Consider the following 15,356-nt stretch of genomic DNA (forward strand, 5'->3'; position numbering starts at 1 on the left):
CTGAAATATTTTTAAAACATATGACTCAGTCTTTAGTTTACCTGCTTTCTTTTCCTGTTAAATATACACATTTTGCAGTACATGTAAATTAGGGAGTCTTGGTTGCTGGGTTTTAGAGGAAGCCCCAGTACACAGATACCTAAATTTAGGAAATACGTGTTTTTGGGTCTCTTTGTGGCTGAACAGCTGAACAGAAGGCCAAGCATGCTCGGACTATGGGCTGTCCGTGATCATACTGAGGTGCAAGGCACCTGAATCAGAAAAGGTCTGATTGGAACTGAAAATGAAGACCTCTGACATTCTGTACATATTGAAAAGCATCTGCTTGGGTTTATAAAATGCTACTTATGCTCAGAAACACTTTGCAGATATGAGGTACACATGGACACTTTGTAAGATATTTGGGTAACTACCTGGGTCTAGCTACAGAGGCCACCAGCAGAAGCAAGAAGGGGTGAAGTCTACAAGCGTTAGGTTTTCCTTGTTAGGAATGTGGAGGAACAGAGCCACATGGTCAAAGTTAGTCTTTCAGATCACCTTTTCTGATAGTTCCTGCACTGACAGGGATCTACCAGTGGCTGACTGAGGGCTGGTTTGTAGTCAGTGGCTTTGTGGTTGTTATTATTGGTTACTGTAACATGTAGAGAGAAAAAGAAAGATTGAAGTATGTCCATGGATCTGGTCATCTATGCCTTTTTGGGCAGGACATCAAAAATCCAGTGCTGGAAAACTCTACTCAGTCCTCTGAGTCATTCTGTCCATATTCCCATCGACCCTTCCCCCTTACCCACAGAATTGGAGCCAAAGTGTCATGAAGTAGAGATGTGTTTCTAAGATGGACAGTCTTCACCTAAGCAGGGATTTTGTTATTTAAGTATTCTGTCTGTTTCTGTTTGTCTGTCTCTCTCTTTGTATGTGTGTAAACACCAGGTAATTGGGGTGGTAAGAGCCCTCTTTTCATTAGTGGCAATGATAACAGTCACTTCACTACTCTAGTGGAAGCAAGGGTGAATTGCTGGGACACGGACTTAGGGATTGCTGGTTGTCTGTTGTGTTTCCCTTTATCCCTAAAGATCTCAAGTGTTAGGAATGTGAACAATTAAAACTATACTGCCTTTAGTGTCCTAAAGTATTTTAACTTGCCTTGACAAAACCAGAACTGTAAGGAAATATCCAAAACCCCAATGATCCTGAAGGATGCCGAGTTTGGAGATGAGGGTTATTACTCCTGTGTGTTTTCTGTCCATCATAACGGGAAACAGTACAACATCACCAGGACTTTCAATATAACGGTTATTGAAGGTAAGAGAAAGTTTGTCGAAGAAACAAATGAATATGAAAGAAGCAGGTGGTTTTTCTTATTGTGAAATTACTTGGGGAGAAGAGGGTACCTCCTTGGGTTTGAGAACACAACACCACTTGAAGTCTCAGGTTTAAAAGGTTTATCTTGGGCTCCCATTAAACTGGCTGAAAACACATTTTCTAGTAGCAAACATAAGCTTAGATGGGTGAACCTCTTATAAGTTAGCACATAGCCCAAGCTGCTCTGAGCTCAGAGGACAACCAAAGACCTAGGATTCTATGGTGAGAGCAATCTGAGAGGCGTTTTAACTGATCTGCACTGCACAGGGATATACTTCAGATGGCACAGCCAAGAATCTGCCATCCACGACATTTGTGGGAACTTACAGGGAAATTTGAGTGTGCAATCACCTTGATATATTTCCTAGAGTCCATTTTACTGCCTTTAGCTCTTCCTGACTGCTTTTTGCAAACTTCACGGATTATCTGATCTTATATGAAAGCTCCTTCAGTCGTTTGAAGATATGACCATAGCCCTAATTATGACTTTCTCCACTACTATCCCAGTAAACTAGGGACCCAATGTAGAGGACACATTTAACTAAATCCACAAGCTCACAGATTGCTCTAACACATGCACTGTATAGACATGTTTCTTCTGCATGTCACCTGATGCTTGAGTAGCTGCCTGTGATTACAGCAAAGCACCCCAAGACTTAGTGTCCTGAACAAATGCACACCTTGACTTTGGGTTCTGGAGGTCACATGTCTGAATAGGTTCACTGGTCTGAAGTCAAGGTTTCCGCAGCATTGTATAGTTTTGGACAGTGGGGGAGGAATATATTTCTCTGCCTTTCACCAGTATCCAGAGTCTATCGTACCTACATTATACTTTATTCTCCAGCCCAAGAGCACATGTCTGCCAGTCTTTTCTTTTTTTCATTGTCTTCTCTCCTCCTTTCTCTCCTTCCTCTCTCCCACCCCTCCCATCATTATATGCATTCCCCAGAGTCTGACATTTCTGACTTTCTTATGAAGACATATTTATAGCCTGCCTAGACAATACAAGATAACTTCCCTTTCTCCAATTCCTTAAACACTCGTGCCCACAAATTTCTTCTGGCCATATACTTCTGATAGAACAGAGCACCATGAACCAAGCCAATTATAAACCATAGAAGTTTATTGGGCTGGCAGTTCTGGAAAATTCCAGACCGAGGAACCACCTGTGAGTGTGTATCTATGATGTCCTGTGTGTCTCTGGATATCAGATATCTTTCTATCTGTACCACTCTGCTGTTGCCTTGAGACAAATCTCTTGCTAAACCAAAAACTTACTAATATGGCTGGACTAACTTACCGGGAAGCTTCCAAGATCTGCCTGTCTCTTCCACCATGTGCTAGGGTTACAGGCACATGCAGTCATGCTTAGCTTGTTACATGGGCATTGGGGATTCAAATTCAGTTCCCATCCTAGCACATCAATCATTCCCCAGCCCTGAGAAGAAGGCCTCTACTTGACTGGAGGGTAAATGAATCTTGTGAGACAGAAAACCTGGGCTGGGCTCATCCTTTTAATCAAGAACCCATCCCATAACACCTAACTCATTTTGACAATAATGAGATTAATAGGAGAAGCTTATATAATTTAGGTTAGGACCAGATATCACTAGGGACAGTAGTGGTGCTGGGATTACAGATTTGTACAGCAGGGTTGGGTAGAGTCAGGTCAGGCACCCAAGGCATGGTTAGGGCTGGAGACTCCATATCCTCAAGAGCAGGATTGGTGCCTGGGAGGGGTGCTTCACATGGCTCATCTAATCTTGGTATTATTTTGTTAAATCCATCATTGAGAGACGGACAGATGGAGGGCGATGATGTTGATGTGGAGGGCAAGTGCTTCCCAGTGTCTGTCCATCTTGTATGTCCTAAACATCTGGTCCTCTTAGTGTCTCGCAGCAGTCTCCCTGGACGAGATGTTTCTTTGGCTTCAGGTTCACTGAGGCCACTGTTTGAGTTCAGAGGAATCTAGATGGATGAGGCTTTCAACAATATGAACATATAGCTAATGGGCAATGAAGGTTCAATAACCTGAGCTGTGTTAATGAAGAGTTAATAAGACCATGACACAAGTCAGTATGTAGTAATGACTACAGTTACCGGCAGATAAAGCTCAAGAGCTAGTGGGGCCCCTGACACCACAGTTGAAAACAAAACTGACACATGCTATTTATGTTTCTGTATACATATGTGCCTGTGGTAAATTTTATTTGGTTTATAAATTAGGCATAGCAACAGATTAACAAGAAATAATTAATGATAAAATGTAGCAATATGCTGAAGCAAAACTGTCAAAGTTGCTACATTTGTGTTTGGTGATCATGACGAAATAGAACACAGGTTATTTGAATACAAGTACCATGATACCATGATGAGTGGGCTGGTGTTATACAGTGCAGGGATACACTGAACAACGGGATGATTCATGTCCTAGTTTGGACGGGATGGGATGGAAACTGAGAGTGGGACACAGTTTAAAAATTGCAAGTTGGTTATTTTAAGTTATTCTTCTAGTTAACATTTTTGGATCCCTTAAACAGCAGTAAATAAAATCATGAATAATCTAGAATTTAATGCTGGAATCTTAGTTACATGGAATGATCATGTTCCAACAGATAGGTGTCCTAGAGAAACTCCAGGCAATTCTAATATTGTTGTTTGTTTGTTTGTTTTATTTTCCTTTTAGGGAACAGTAAAATAACTCCAGCTATTTTTGGATCAAAGTCTGAGAAGGTTGCTGTAGAACTGGGTAGGTTTTACAATGTGTATTTTCTGAATTTACAAATGAGGCCATTATTGCGTTTCAAAGAGTAAATCTGGCTTACTGTTGGTGGATATGACTCATTATGTACTTATTTAAGAATATTACAAAATGAGGAAAAGCATGTCATTGTTTGACTATTGAATCTTTTCGACCCAGTTAAATGACACTTCTGTTCAAAATCAATGGGGCTCTCTATGGTTTGTAGACTACGAACTCAGCCAAGGTCCCGCCCCCCGGCTCCCATTTTTCCTCTATTGCCCTTTCAAAACATGAAAATTTGGTGATAATACTCTGGAGGAATGAATCAATCTTGTTCTATAGTTTAAATATTTGGCCACAGACGGAATTGGCTGTAATTTCAGGATATGTATAATGCAGTGGTTTTCAACCTTGCTGATGCTACGACCCTTTAATACAGTTCCTCATGTTGTGGTGACCCACAACCATAAAATTATTTTGTTGCTACCTCATAACTCTAATTTTGCAATAGTTATAATGTAAATATCTGACAATCAGAGTGGCCTTAGGCAACCTAGGCAACCCCTGTGAAATCCCTAAGTGGTCATGACCTGCAGGTTGAGAACTGCTGTTCTAGACAACTCTTAAGACTCCATGTATACAACTCGGTAATTTCTTTCAAACATAAAAACAAGGAAGGAATGCAATAAATTTGCATATTCTAAGCCAGATATTGGGCTAAGTGATTTGAGATATTTTCCTACGTAAGTACAGGAATACTGCTTTCCACGCTATCGCCTGAATAACGGGCACACCAGCCACACAACTCGTAAATCATCTCAGTCTGCTCAGAACTCAGCTGGGGTGGCTGGGAGCAGATGTGCTACCTCCAATCTGTCATGCACGGAAATAGCTGGTTTTGGAGAGAACTCCGTGCTCATGCTGGTTGCAACCCTTTGTCACTAGAACACAGCTTCTTGAGGTGTGAGCCGAGACCACATGTGGGACTGGATAGGTGAATGGGAGGACCTTGAAAAGTCTGGCGAAGGTAAAATCTTTCTGAATACACAGCGACAGGAAATTCCAAATCAAAAGCGCAAAGAAGCCAAGATGTTTCTAGGAGCAGTCACTGGAGCTGACTTGTACAACCTCACTGCGTGCTCTGTTCTGAACACACATGCACACATGCATACATGCACACATGAACACATACACACATGCACACTGTGCACCAGGCATGCCTTCCTCCTGTGCACCACCATGGGAGAGGACTGAACACCTCATTCCCAGGGTCAAGACATGTGTGAATTAGAAGGTTCACTCTTTACTGTACATATAAAGACTTGTCTTATAGAAGCACAATGGTTTAATTACAGAAACAAAACAAAAAAAACCCCAAAACAAAAACCTTTAGTGTTTCCCTCCTGTCATTCCTGAGTTTGAGTCAAATTAGTAAACCCTTGGATTGTATTGTGCTAAAGAGTGTTTCTCCTTGAAATTGACTGTTTGAGCTGCAGATTTGAATTTTATTTTATTTTTTTTTAAATTGTTGGAGAAATTTTGGTTCAGGATCAGGATAGACTTTCTGAAAGGTTCTTAAATTAATTTCTGACATTTTGTATTACATATTTATGTAAAGTTGTCTCAGCGTTGATGATTATAAAATCAAGATTTGAACATTTCGAAGTAACATTGAAGATGTTCCAGATCATGAATTACCAATTATTCAGCCAATGTTTAATTCTTTACATAAAAAAAAAACCAAGCAACATCTCATTAGCATACAGGTTTGCTTTTATCTTTAATAAAAATGGTAAAATTATGTGTACAACAAAGAATTGCTTTAAAATAAGTTTCCTCATGTCTTATTTCCAGCCAATGCTTAATTCATATACCTATCTAATTGACCCATATAATCAAGAACACACAAATTTATTGGCTGTAATGAATCCTTTACATCCTGGCTAAACAACACTTGCTCTCCTATGGTCCCACTGGAAACATGTGCGAGAACTCTCTGTAGTCTCTTGCTATCCGAGCCCTTACTGCTATTCCCGAGAGCTGTGCAGCTGCCCCCATACCCCACAGAACTGGAATCTCTGCTTTATGAGACTCCTGCTTATTTCGACTCCAAGGTACTCCTTACAAATAAAATGGCTGCTCATGTTTACTTACCTGGAAGAGAGCTTCCCTAGCTACACTTTCAGTTCACCGTTTCTTGTTCTTTCCCCTGTGTGACAATGCCTTTCTTATTTTAAGTAATTGGTTTGTACAGTATACCTATCTTGTTTTTCTGGTAGTTTAAGAGAAACGTTGGTTTGGCACTGTCTACTCATTTGAAGATTGGAAAGTCCACTGACCCCCTACATTTTAGTAACTGAAGTAAATATGAATATTTACTTAGAAGTCAGTTAATTACTTGGTGATGGCTAGTTGTTGCTACATAATTCTCCATTATTGTAATTTTTAAAAATGTAAAATGAAGTACCTCTTCAATTTTTTTTTCTGAATGTGGTGCTATTTAACGTTAACCACATTAACCACACACCGACTGTATTTGAAACTTCTACCGAGTTTCTAAATTCAAAACCAAGACTGTCGACTTCTACCTAGGAAAAGATGTGGAGCTGAACTGCAGTGCTTTACTGAATACAAATGATCTGTTTTATTGGAGCATCAGGAAAGAGGACAACTCAGACCCTAACGTGCAAGAAGACAGGACCGAGACAGCGTGGTATGTACGTGTGACATGTGAGAGATGCCACGGTGCATGATATAAAACTCACATGTGCAGAGCAGAAGAGAGGCTGGGCTCCTGGATGGCTGATGGGATGTTTAAGTCAGCTTCAACTGCAATTGTAATTTGCTTATCATCTTCATACTATGTTCCGATCATGAAGAAATGTGCTGCACATATCTAAACTTGAAGAAAGAAGTTTTCTGACAATGTTAATGAGCGTTTTTAGCATCATTTTATAAAGGCACCACTTAATCAGAGTCTGGGGGGGAGGGTTGTCACCAAGCTCCTCATAAGAGAGCCATCAAAGGGTGCCATGGTTTCTTGGATTTTGAGAACAATCTCAAGTATTTTTATAATGTGCTGCAAAAGCAAAAATGACATAGGAACTCAAAGTCAGGTCTTCTGCAAGAACAGTCCATTCTCTTAACCATGGAGAATATCCAGCTGATGCAGCTTTGATGGGATTTGTCATCTCCTACACTCCTACAGGAGTCTGATTTGCCATTGTCTTTTGAATGTGTAGAGAATGGAAGAATAAACCCACTCAGCCCTTAAGAAGGTGAGGCCTTTGAAATGCGGCTTGACTGAATTGAGTAGTTGTGTTGGTCAGGGTTCTATTGCTGTGAAGAGACATCATGACCATGCCAACTCATTTTTTTTAAAGAGGCATTTAATTGGGGCTTGCTTACAATTTCAAAGGTTTAGTCCATTATCCTCTTGTCAGGGAGCATGGGAGATACAGGGAGATGTGGTACTGGAGAGAGAGCTGAGAATTCTACATCTGCTGGCATCTGCTGGGAACAGGAAGAGCTAGACTCTGGGCTTGGAAAGGACTCTTCGAAACCTAAAAGCCTACTCCCAATGACACACTTCCTTTCACAAGGCTACAGTCCTTTCAAACAGTGCCACTCCCTGGAGACCAATTATTCAAATCTGTAAGCCTGTTGGGGTTATAGAAAAATTTATCTTATTCAAATCGTCACAAGAGTGGAGTCCCTATGTTTGAATTCCGATGGCTTTAAAGCATGGAAGAGAAAGACCATAATAAGTCCACAGATGCTGCTGCCATGATATGATGTAGCTCAGGGGTCCTCCTAGAGCATGTGCTATGCCTTTTGACTGTAAGCTAAACAGCATCTTTTCTGTGTAGACCCTGGCTGCCCAAGATTCACTTATAGCAATGAAAGAGCAGACTGCAGAGCTGTCTGGCCACAGTTAGTAGGAGTGATGGTGTTGAATGCATTCCAAGTCATTAGGAGGGAGAAACAGAAAAACAAAGGAGGGGAAGTATGCCTTTCTGTGAAGTCTGTTGCTTCCTTGAGGACTTGGGAAACTTAATTTTATTTTATTTATTATTATTATTTTTTTTGTTTGTTTTTTTGAGACAGGGCTTCTCTGTGTAGCCCTGGCTGTCCTGGAACTCACTCTGTAGACCAGGCTAGCCTCGAACTCTCGAACTCAGAAATCTGCCTGCCTCTGCCTCCCAAGTGCTGGGATTGAAGGCGTGCGCCACCACCGCCCGGTGGGAAGCTTAATTTTAACTCACACCAGAAACAGAAACACGGCCGAAGCTTCCTTTCAATATTTTAAACATATAAATTCCCATCTCCTGAGCTGACTTTATGACTCACGAACAAAGCCTGTTGCTAAATTATCTTCTTACATTACAGGACTTCTGAAGGCAAACTGTATGCTTCAAAAATACTGAGAATTCAGAAAATTACTGAAAAATATCTTAATGTTTTATATAATTGCACCGTGGCCAATGAAGAAGCCACGGACACCAAAAGCTTCGTCTTGGTGAGAAAAGGTATGAGACACATTGCTCTTCTTGACAGGCTCTGTGCTGGCTCTCTCTGTGACTTCAGCCAGTCTCAACTACAAGCTTTCATAGGTGAAGAGTCCCATCCCAGGTCACAGAGCTAGGTGATAAAAGTCTCAGCTTATAGGTCTAGTTCCACGAGCTTCCCTCCCACAGGGAGTACCTCCATCTTCCTCTCTTGTCACGTGAGCATCAGTTATATGGTCTGTGCACTTGTGAAACAGAAGCATGCTAGTCTGCTTCTTCAGTTATCTGATGCCATTTGTATTTCCTGGGTACCACTCAGTACCAGCTCAACACCTCTAGCATCCTCAGAGCTTCCGTCTCTCATTGCTCCTCTCGGTTCCCATGTGTCACCTGGGAAATGGGATCATCCTGTTTCTGTCGCATCAGGAATTCATAGATCGCTCTCAAAGATGTGGGAACCCCAGAGTATGACCTCTAAGAGTCTGCTTATTAAATATATGGAATTGTTTACTTAATGGAATGACTGATTTTACTGGAAAGATTTATTTCTTAAAAGTGTGTCAGGTAGGAGGGTAAAAACTTCAGTGAGGCTTATACTGTTTAATGTGGAAATCCCCACACCATTAGCATTTCTTCTTGGAGAATAAGCAAAAGGAAAGGAAAACTATAATGCTTAGGTAGGTTGCTGCAGTGTTGTGTAAGCTTACAAGAAATTAGAATCATTATGAAGACTAACATACTGTGAATCAATAAAATGTTGTTGGGCAAAGGAGGAAATAAAATGTGATCAACATTTAATCTCAATTAAATAAAAATATTGGGGTTAAAAGGCTTTATTTATATATTTTTCTGGGTATGAGTGGTAAACATGTATATCACATTTGAGCCTGGTGTCCACAGAAGCTAGAAGAGAGAGTCAGATATCCCCTAGAACTGAAGTTACAGATGGTTGTGAGCCTTCAAGTAGATGCTGAGAACCAAACCCTGGACCTCTTAATGACTGAATCATCTCTCCTGCCTCCCCAGAAGGCTTTGACACTGTTTGGCTATCACCACTTTCTTGGATGGCTACTAAGAATTATTATTATTTTTTTTATTTTAACCCCCTCTTCGCTCTTTTGTTTTCTCTATGGTGAATACAAACTGAATCAATCTGGGGGACATGGCTCTTTGTTTTGATTAGTATACTGCCTAGAATTTTGTCAGAACCTAAAATGCTGTGTGTCAGGCTTCGCTACATGTTCTGTGGAGTGTCTTGTTCATCAACAACCATAAGCTAAGCAGGAGGCTCATTTATTATTTTTCCTTTTCACATGAAGATACTACGGATTGGAAGCCTCAAGGATCTTTTCCTAAAACACAAACCAATTGATGCAGTCATATAGGAAACCCCGATTTTCTCTCTTCAGTGTGCCTTCCTTGAAGACAACATACAGGGATTCTTGATCTAGTCCTTTGTGCTCAACCCTAGCATGTTACTGCTTCAGGAATCTAAATTCCACAGATGCAGATGGCCTGGGTGGCCGTGCTACTACTTTGAGTCTTTGGACATCCTTGCACTCATTTACAAGTTGGAGTGAAAAGATTTCCCACCGTAGACAACCATCAGGAGGGTGGGGAGCTAGGGGGAATGTGGAAGCATGTGGAGAGACAGATACCTGAGTCAGAGTGAAGGGCAAGAACTGCCTGCTACAACACGATGGTGGGGAATGCTGGCTACCTGCCTTTGATTCATGATATCTCTTTCTCTCTCGTTTTTCTGCAGAAACACCAGATATCCCAGGCCATGTCTTTACCAGAGGAATAGCCGTGGTTGTTCTCACCTCTGTGGCAGCAGTGTGCATGGTGATTTTGTGCATCATTTATAAAGTTGACTTGGTTCTGTTCTATAGACGCATAGCGGAAAGAGACGAGACGCTAACAGGTAATATGCTGCCGTGACAGGGACACTGTAGCTCATGATTTTGTGTCTGCACCCAGTAAAGGAAACACTGGTCTTCGTTTTATTTGGATGACGTCTCTAAAAATCTGGAAAGCTGGTTCCCAGCCTGGAGTCGGGGATTATGCTGTGTGGGTTACACTGAGATGGGCAATGTGCAATCCTATACTTGTTTGTGACTTTTCATGTGTGTTTCTTCTGATGTTTCATGTCTGTGAACTGTCTCCTCACATGTCTTGTGCTGTCAGTCCACATGTGTTTACATATATATAAACTACACACTCTAGACACCATTTTATACCCAAGAAAGTTTGTTTTCATTGAATTTTCTGTCATCCTTTTCATCCTTTGGACTGGGAAAAGGAGGCCAATGATGTACCTGGAGGAATGCGAGGGAGAAAGAAAGTCACCTCAGTTTCAGTCTCCTGGATCTGTCAGCTCTTGGTGGTTATCTTGTCTAAGGGCCTATGCTTCTTCATGTTTTTTTTTAAAGTGACTGAAAATCTTCAGATTTCGAGATTATTATGCTTTGAAACAGTTAACCTGATTCTGGTGTGTGTGTTTAATAGAAAAAGAAACTTCATAGAGGTCAAATTCAAAATTTGTAAATATACAACAGGAGACCTTCCCTGACTTGTCCATGTCTCTAATTCCCAAAATGTCCCTACCTGCTATTACATCCAGTGAGTTATTAATGTGGATTTTTATTTCACACTGCCTTTAAAAAACAAGTCTTGATTTAGTTACCCTACTTTATTATTTTTGTTTTTTGCTTTATGATTTATGTTTCTGTCCGTGTTATTGAAGGAATCCCTCATCTTTCAGGTTTGGTCAGGCCCTCCTTTCATGTCTGTCTATCTGTTTATCTATCTATCCATCAGTCTGTCTGTCTGTCTGTCTATCTGTCTGTCTGTCTGTCTGCCTGCCTGTTTGTCTGCCTGTCTTTGAGACAGAGTCTCATGTTGCCCAGGCTGGCCTCCCCATGGTTATGTATCATCTTGCCCCTATCTCTGAAGCACTGGGGTTACAGGTGTGTGTCCCCACACCGACGCCCTCAGTAACTTGCTTCTGTGTAAACACCACTCTTTATGTCCTCCCCTTCAGATGGGTGGGTGTTTGTGCTCTTGCCTCTTTGCTATTACAGAGATGCTGTGCTGAATGAAGTCATCCATCCATTGCTTCCTATTCATGCTGTATTACCACAGGGACGCTCTCCACAGTGATGTCTGCTAATGCCAAGGAGGCTTTGACGAGTGTTGTCCCATTGCCTTCCTTCCTGAAAGTTTACACACTAACAACAAAGGATGGCATTGACTTTCCTTATACCCTCACCCACACACTCTTGGATATCTGTCCATTTAATAGACAAAGACTTGAAGCTGAGTAGAGTTAATTTGTATTTCATTTTATGATGTTAAGAACCCAAGCAACCTTTCATATATTTGTTTTTTTTGTGTGTGTGTCTTCCTTTTCAACATATCCACTCTTGGTCTATTCTGGCACTGGGCTTTCTGTTTTGTCTTATTTCCAGGCACTATCTATATATTAGGTGAGGTTCCCTTAGTATCTATATTGAGAAAGTTAAATACCCCATGTCATCATTTACCTTTGCTTGCTCTGGTGTGGTTGTGTGGGAGACCCAAGTATACCTTTTCTTTTATGGTATCCAATTTTGGGGTTATAAGAGAGAGGGACTCCTTAACCACATGATAGGAAGTGATTCTTGAATACACTTCTCTGAGAATTTTAAAACGTATTATGTTTTTATTATAGTATAATAGAACTGCATCATCATTTTTTGTTTGCAACTTTTAATAGTAACAGCTAGAAGGCTCAGGGAATATGACTCTCAGCCTGTATGTATGTGATCTTCCTTTGAAAGGATATGAGACAGTGAAGTAAAAAGTCTGTATATGGCTTTTTCTCCATGGTCTCTGCTCAGAAATGGTAATATTTGTATTTAAATGGGCATCAAATAACCTTTCTCCTGAGTTTTCATAACATTTTCCCTTTGTCAATTTTGTTCGACCCAACTTACATATATGTTTTGTTTTTGTTTTCTGAAAATCATTTAGACATTGATTTTATTTTATATGTGTGTGTGCCTGAGTGTGTATTTGTATACCACATGTGTGCAAGATCCTGCAGAAGGCAGAAGAGGGCATCCAATTGGAACTGAAGCCACTGATGGTTGGTTATCATGTGGATGCTGGGAACTGAACCCAAGTTTTTAGCAAAGAGACAAGAACTCACACACACTCAGCCATCTTTTTAGCCCCAGTCATTTTTCATCAACTCACCCTTATCACAGTTAATACAGCAGAGTGCAGAAGCATTCAGGAACATGCTCTAAGAAATTCCACTCAGAGTGAATTCCATGAACAGGTGCAGTCTGTGGCAAGGGCGGAAACGAAGATATGTCTGGGAACTAAATTTTGTAGTCAACAAGTATGCTCTGTATTTTGACAGAACATGAAAAGAACCAACAGGCCACTACTAAAATATCGTCAATTGATGCTCACAGTTGGAGAAACATTGGTTCCTAACTCATTATTATCCTAAATGATCATCTATATAATGATCATTTATATCATTAATTAGAGATCAAAAGTATTATTAGTCATCAGAAAATCAGATTTTTCTCCCAAATCTCTCACTATCCACATTTAAAAATAAATTTTGATAAAAATGAGCTGGTTTATATCATAAAAATAATTACTTGAAATAGGAAACTTGTTGGAAACTAGTTCTTCATGCATAAAAACAAAGGCATGTTACATGTGCTATAGATACACATGGGATCACCTTCCTTGTTTCCCATGGTCAGTTATATCTTGACTGCGAGAAATGTGTGACCCTTTATTGACCTGTTGCTGCCTATTTTTGCCACTGAATTGATAAAAGCATTTACAAAAGCTCATTTTTTCATTGCCTGGACAATAGCTATAGTTCACAGCCATCTAAAAGCATCAACCAGAGGCAGTAGTTATTGTTTACTGTTTACACTACCAACTAGTTTTATTATCACTCATCATTCCTACATTTGGTGAGCATATGATTCTGTAATCTTTACCAAAGTTTTCTTACACATGCAATTCGGCTAAACCAATTGCTTCGTATTAGCAATTGGTCCTAACAAATTGGCTGAACAGCATACTTTGAGAAGAACTGAACAAGCTTTTACCAGATAGAAAAAGCATTGATTTTTGAACTTGACTGTGAAGAAATAGGGCTTGGACATTGGTTATAGAGAGTATGGCATATGAAAGAATACACCCAGAGTTGTCCCATCCCATCTTATTTTGATAAAAGACTCAAATATGTTTACCGTTCCATTCAGTTGGTGCAGATCTAGCTCCTTGGCCATCTACTAAGTTTTTGTGTGATAAAAACAATTCCACTACCATCACCCTGCTGCCCCATCTACACTACTTACATAACGGAGGACATCACTCAAACTTCTGTTGTTGGGAAAGCAGGACCATTGAGGTTGCTCCTCTTTAACTGGCCAAACTATCTTGTTTATCTTTGTCTGAGTCATAGGTTGTTTTCATCTGTGAATGTGTTTCTGTTCAGTCCTGTCAAGTTGTATGCGTCTCTTCAATAGACTGCATGAAACCAAAAGGAGAATCATGTACACATCTACTCACCCGGTGGAGAGAATGAATTGTCTTTGTTAGTTAGGTGACATGTTTTCCTCTTCATTCTTCAAGACATCTAACTACTGCTCCATTATCAAGAATTCAATGGGAGCCCACTCGAGTTTCACTGACAAGCTTTCAGGGGATCATAGGTTTTCCTCTTGATATTTGATATCCTAGGTGTGTGTGTGTGTCTGTGTTTGATTATAATATAATTACAACTTCATGCCTCCCACATGCTTCTCAATGCTCTCCTTTAAATCCATGGCTTCTTTGTCCATTGTTGCTAGCATCTTGTTCCAAGTACCCATGTTATCTCTTCCGTGATCTGAGATACAGTCTCAGTTTGATTTGCATCTTTTTACTTTATGTTTCTTTGTCTTGACATTATGTCCTAAAGGCCTTTAGAGAGTAAAGCCTCCGGTAGTGGTGTGGTACAGTTGACTGAAGTGAATGAGTGAAGAAGTAACTTACTTCCCAATCCTGGAATGATCGAGGTGGTTCCCTATATATGCCTTAGTGTCATGATTCTCTCTCTCTCTCTCTCTCTCTCTCTCTCTCTCTCTCTCTCTCTCTCTCTCTCTCTCTGCCTCCCCTCCTCTCTTTCTGGTAGAAGTCCTAAAGAAGAAGCTTTAAAAAGATATTTAGATCACTGGTTGCTTGGTGTGAATCTAAGATTTGACAATCAAAAATTCTGTTCTCTTTGTATGTCTTTCACACAGGCTTTTATTTAAAATTTTTTCTCATAATCACAAATTAAAAGAGTCCACCTTGTCTCCTAGATGGTAAAACATATGATGCCTTTGTGTCTTACCTGAAAGAGTGTCATCCTGAGCACGGAGAAGAGTACACTTTTGCTGTGGAGACATTACCCAGGGTTCTGGAGAAGCAGTATGGGTATAAGTTATGCATATTTGAAAGAGATGTGGTGCCTGGCGGAGGTAAGAAAGGGAATCCTAGATAAACAGTTAATGAAGATAATTCTTGTAAGGAGATGATTGTTTGTCTTTTTACCTTTAAGAGGTACATATGGCTAAAGCCCGTTAAGCCAAGAGAAATTGGATCAGCTTTTGACTAGTTATTAGTTAACCAGGTCAGTCTGGTTAACCAACGTTTCATTATCACACAGTAATAAATATTGAGAAAATAACTCCAGCCCTTCC

General features: G+C 40.3%; 1 protein-coding gene across 3 annotated transcripts in view; it reads left to right on the forward strand.

Moving 5' to 3' along the window:
- Positions 1-15,356, forward strand: part of Il18r1 (interleukin 18 receptor 1) — a 31,958-nt gene that overhangs the window by 13,062 nt on the left and 3,540 nt on the right. For all 3 annotated transcript variants that reach the window (XM_028775513.1, XM_028775512.1, XM_028775514.1), the window contains 6 exons: positions 1,158-1,302; positions 4,049-4,111; positions 6,698-6,818; positions 8,495-8,634; positions 10,379-10,537; positions 14,976-15,134. In XM_028775513.1, the coding sequence (XP_028631346.1) occupies positions 1,158-1,302; positions 4,049-4,111; positions 6,698-6,818; positions 8,495-8,634; positions 10,379-10,537; positions 14,976-15,134 (787 nt within the window). The remainder of the gene's footprint in view (positions 1-1,157; positions 1,303-4,048; positions 4,112-6,697; positions 6,819-8,494; positions 8,635-10,378; positions 10,538-14,975; positions 15,135-15,356) is intronic.

This window comes from Grammomys surdaster, unplaced genomic scaffold (genome assembly GCF_004785775.1).
Source record: "Grammomys surdaster isolate TR1022 unplaced genomic scaffold, NIH_TR_1.0 255, whole genome shotgun sequence".
In the NCBI taxonomy this organism is placed as follows: domain Eukaryota; kingdom Metazoa; phylum Chordata; class Mammalia; order Rodentia; family Muridae; genus Grammomys; species Grammomys surdaster.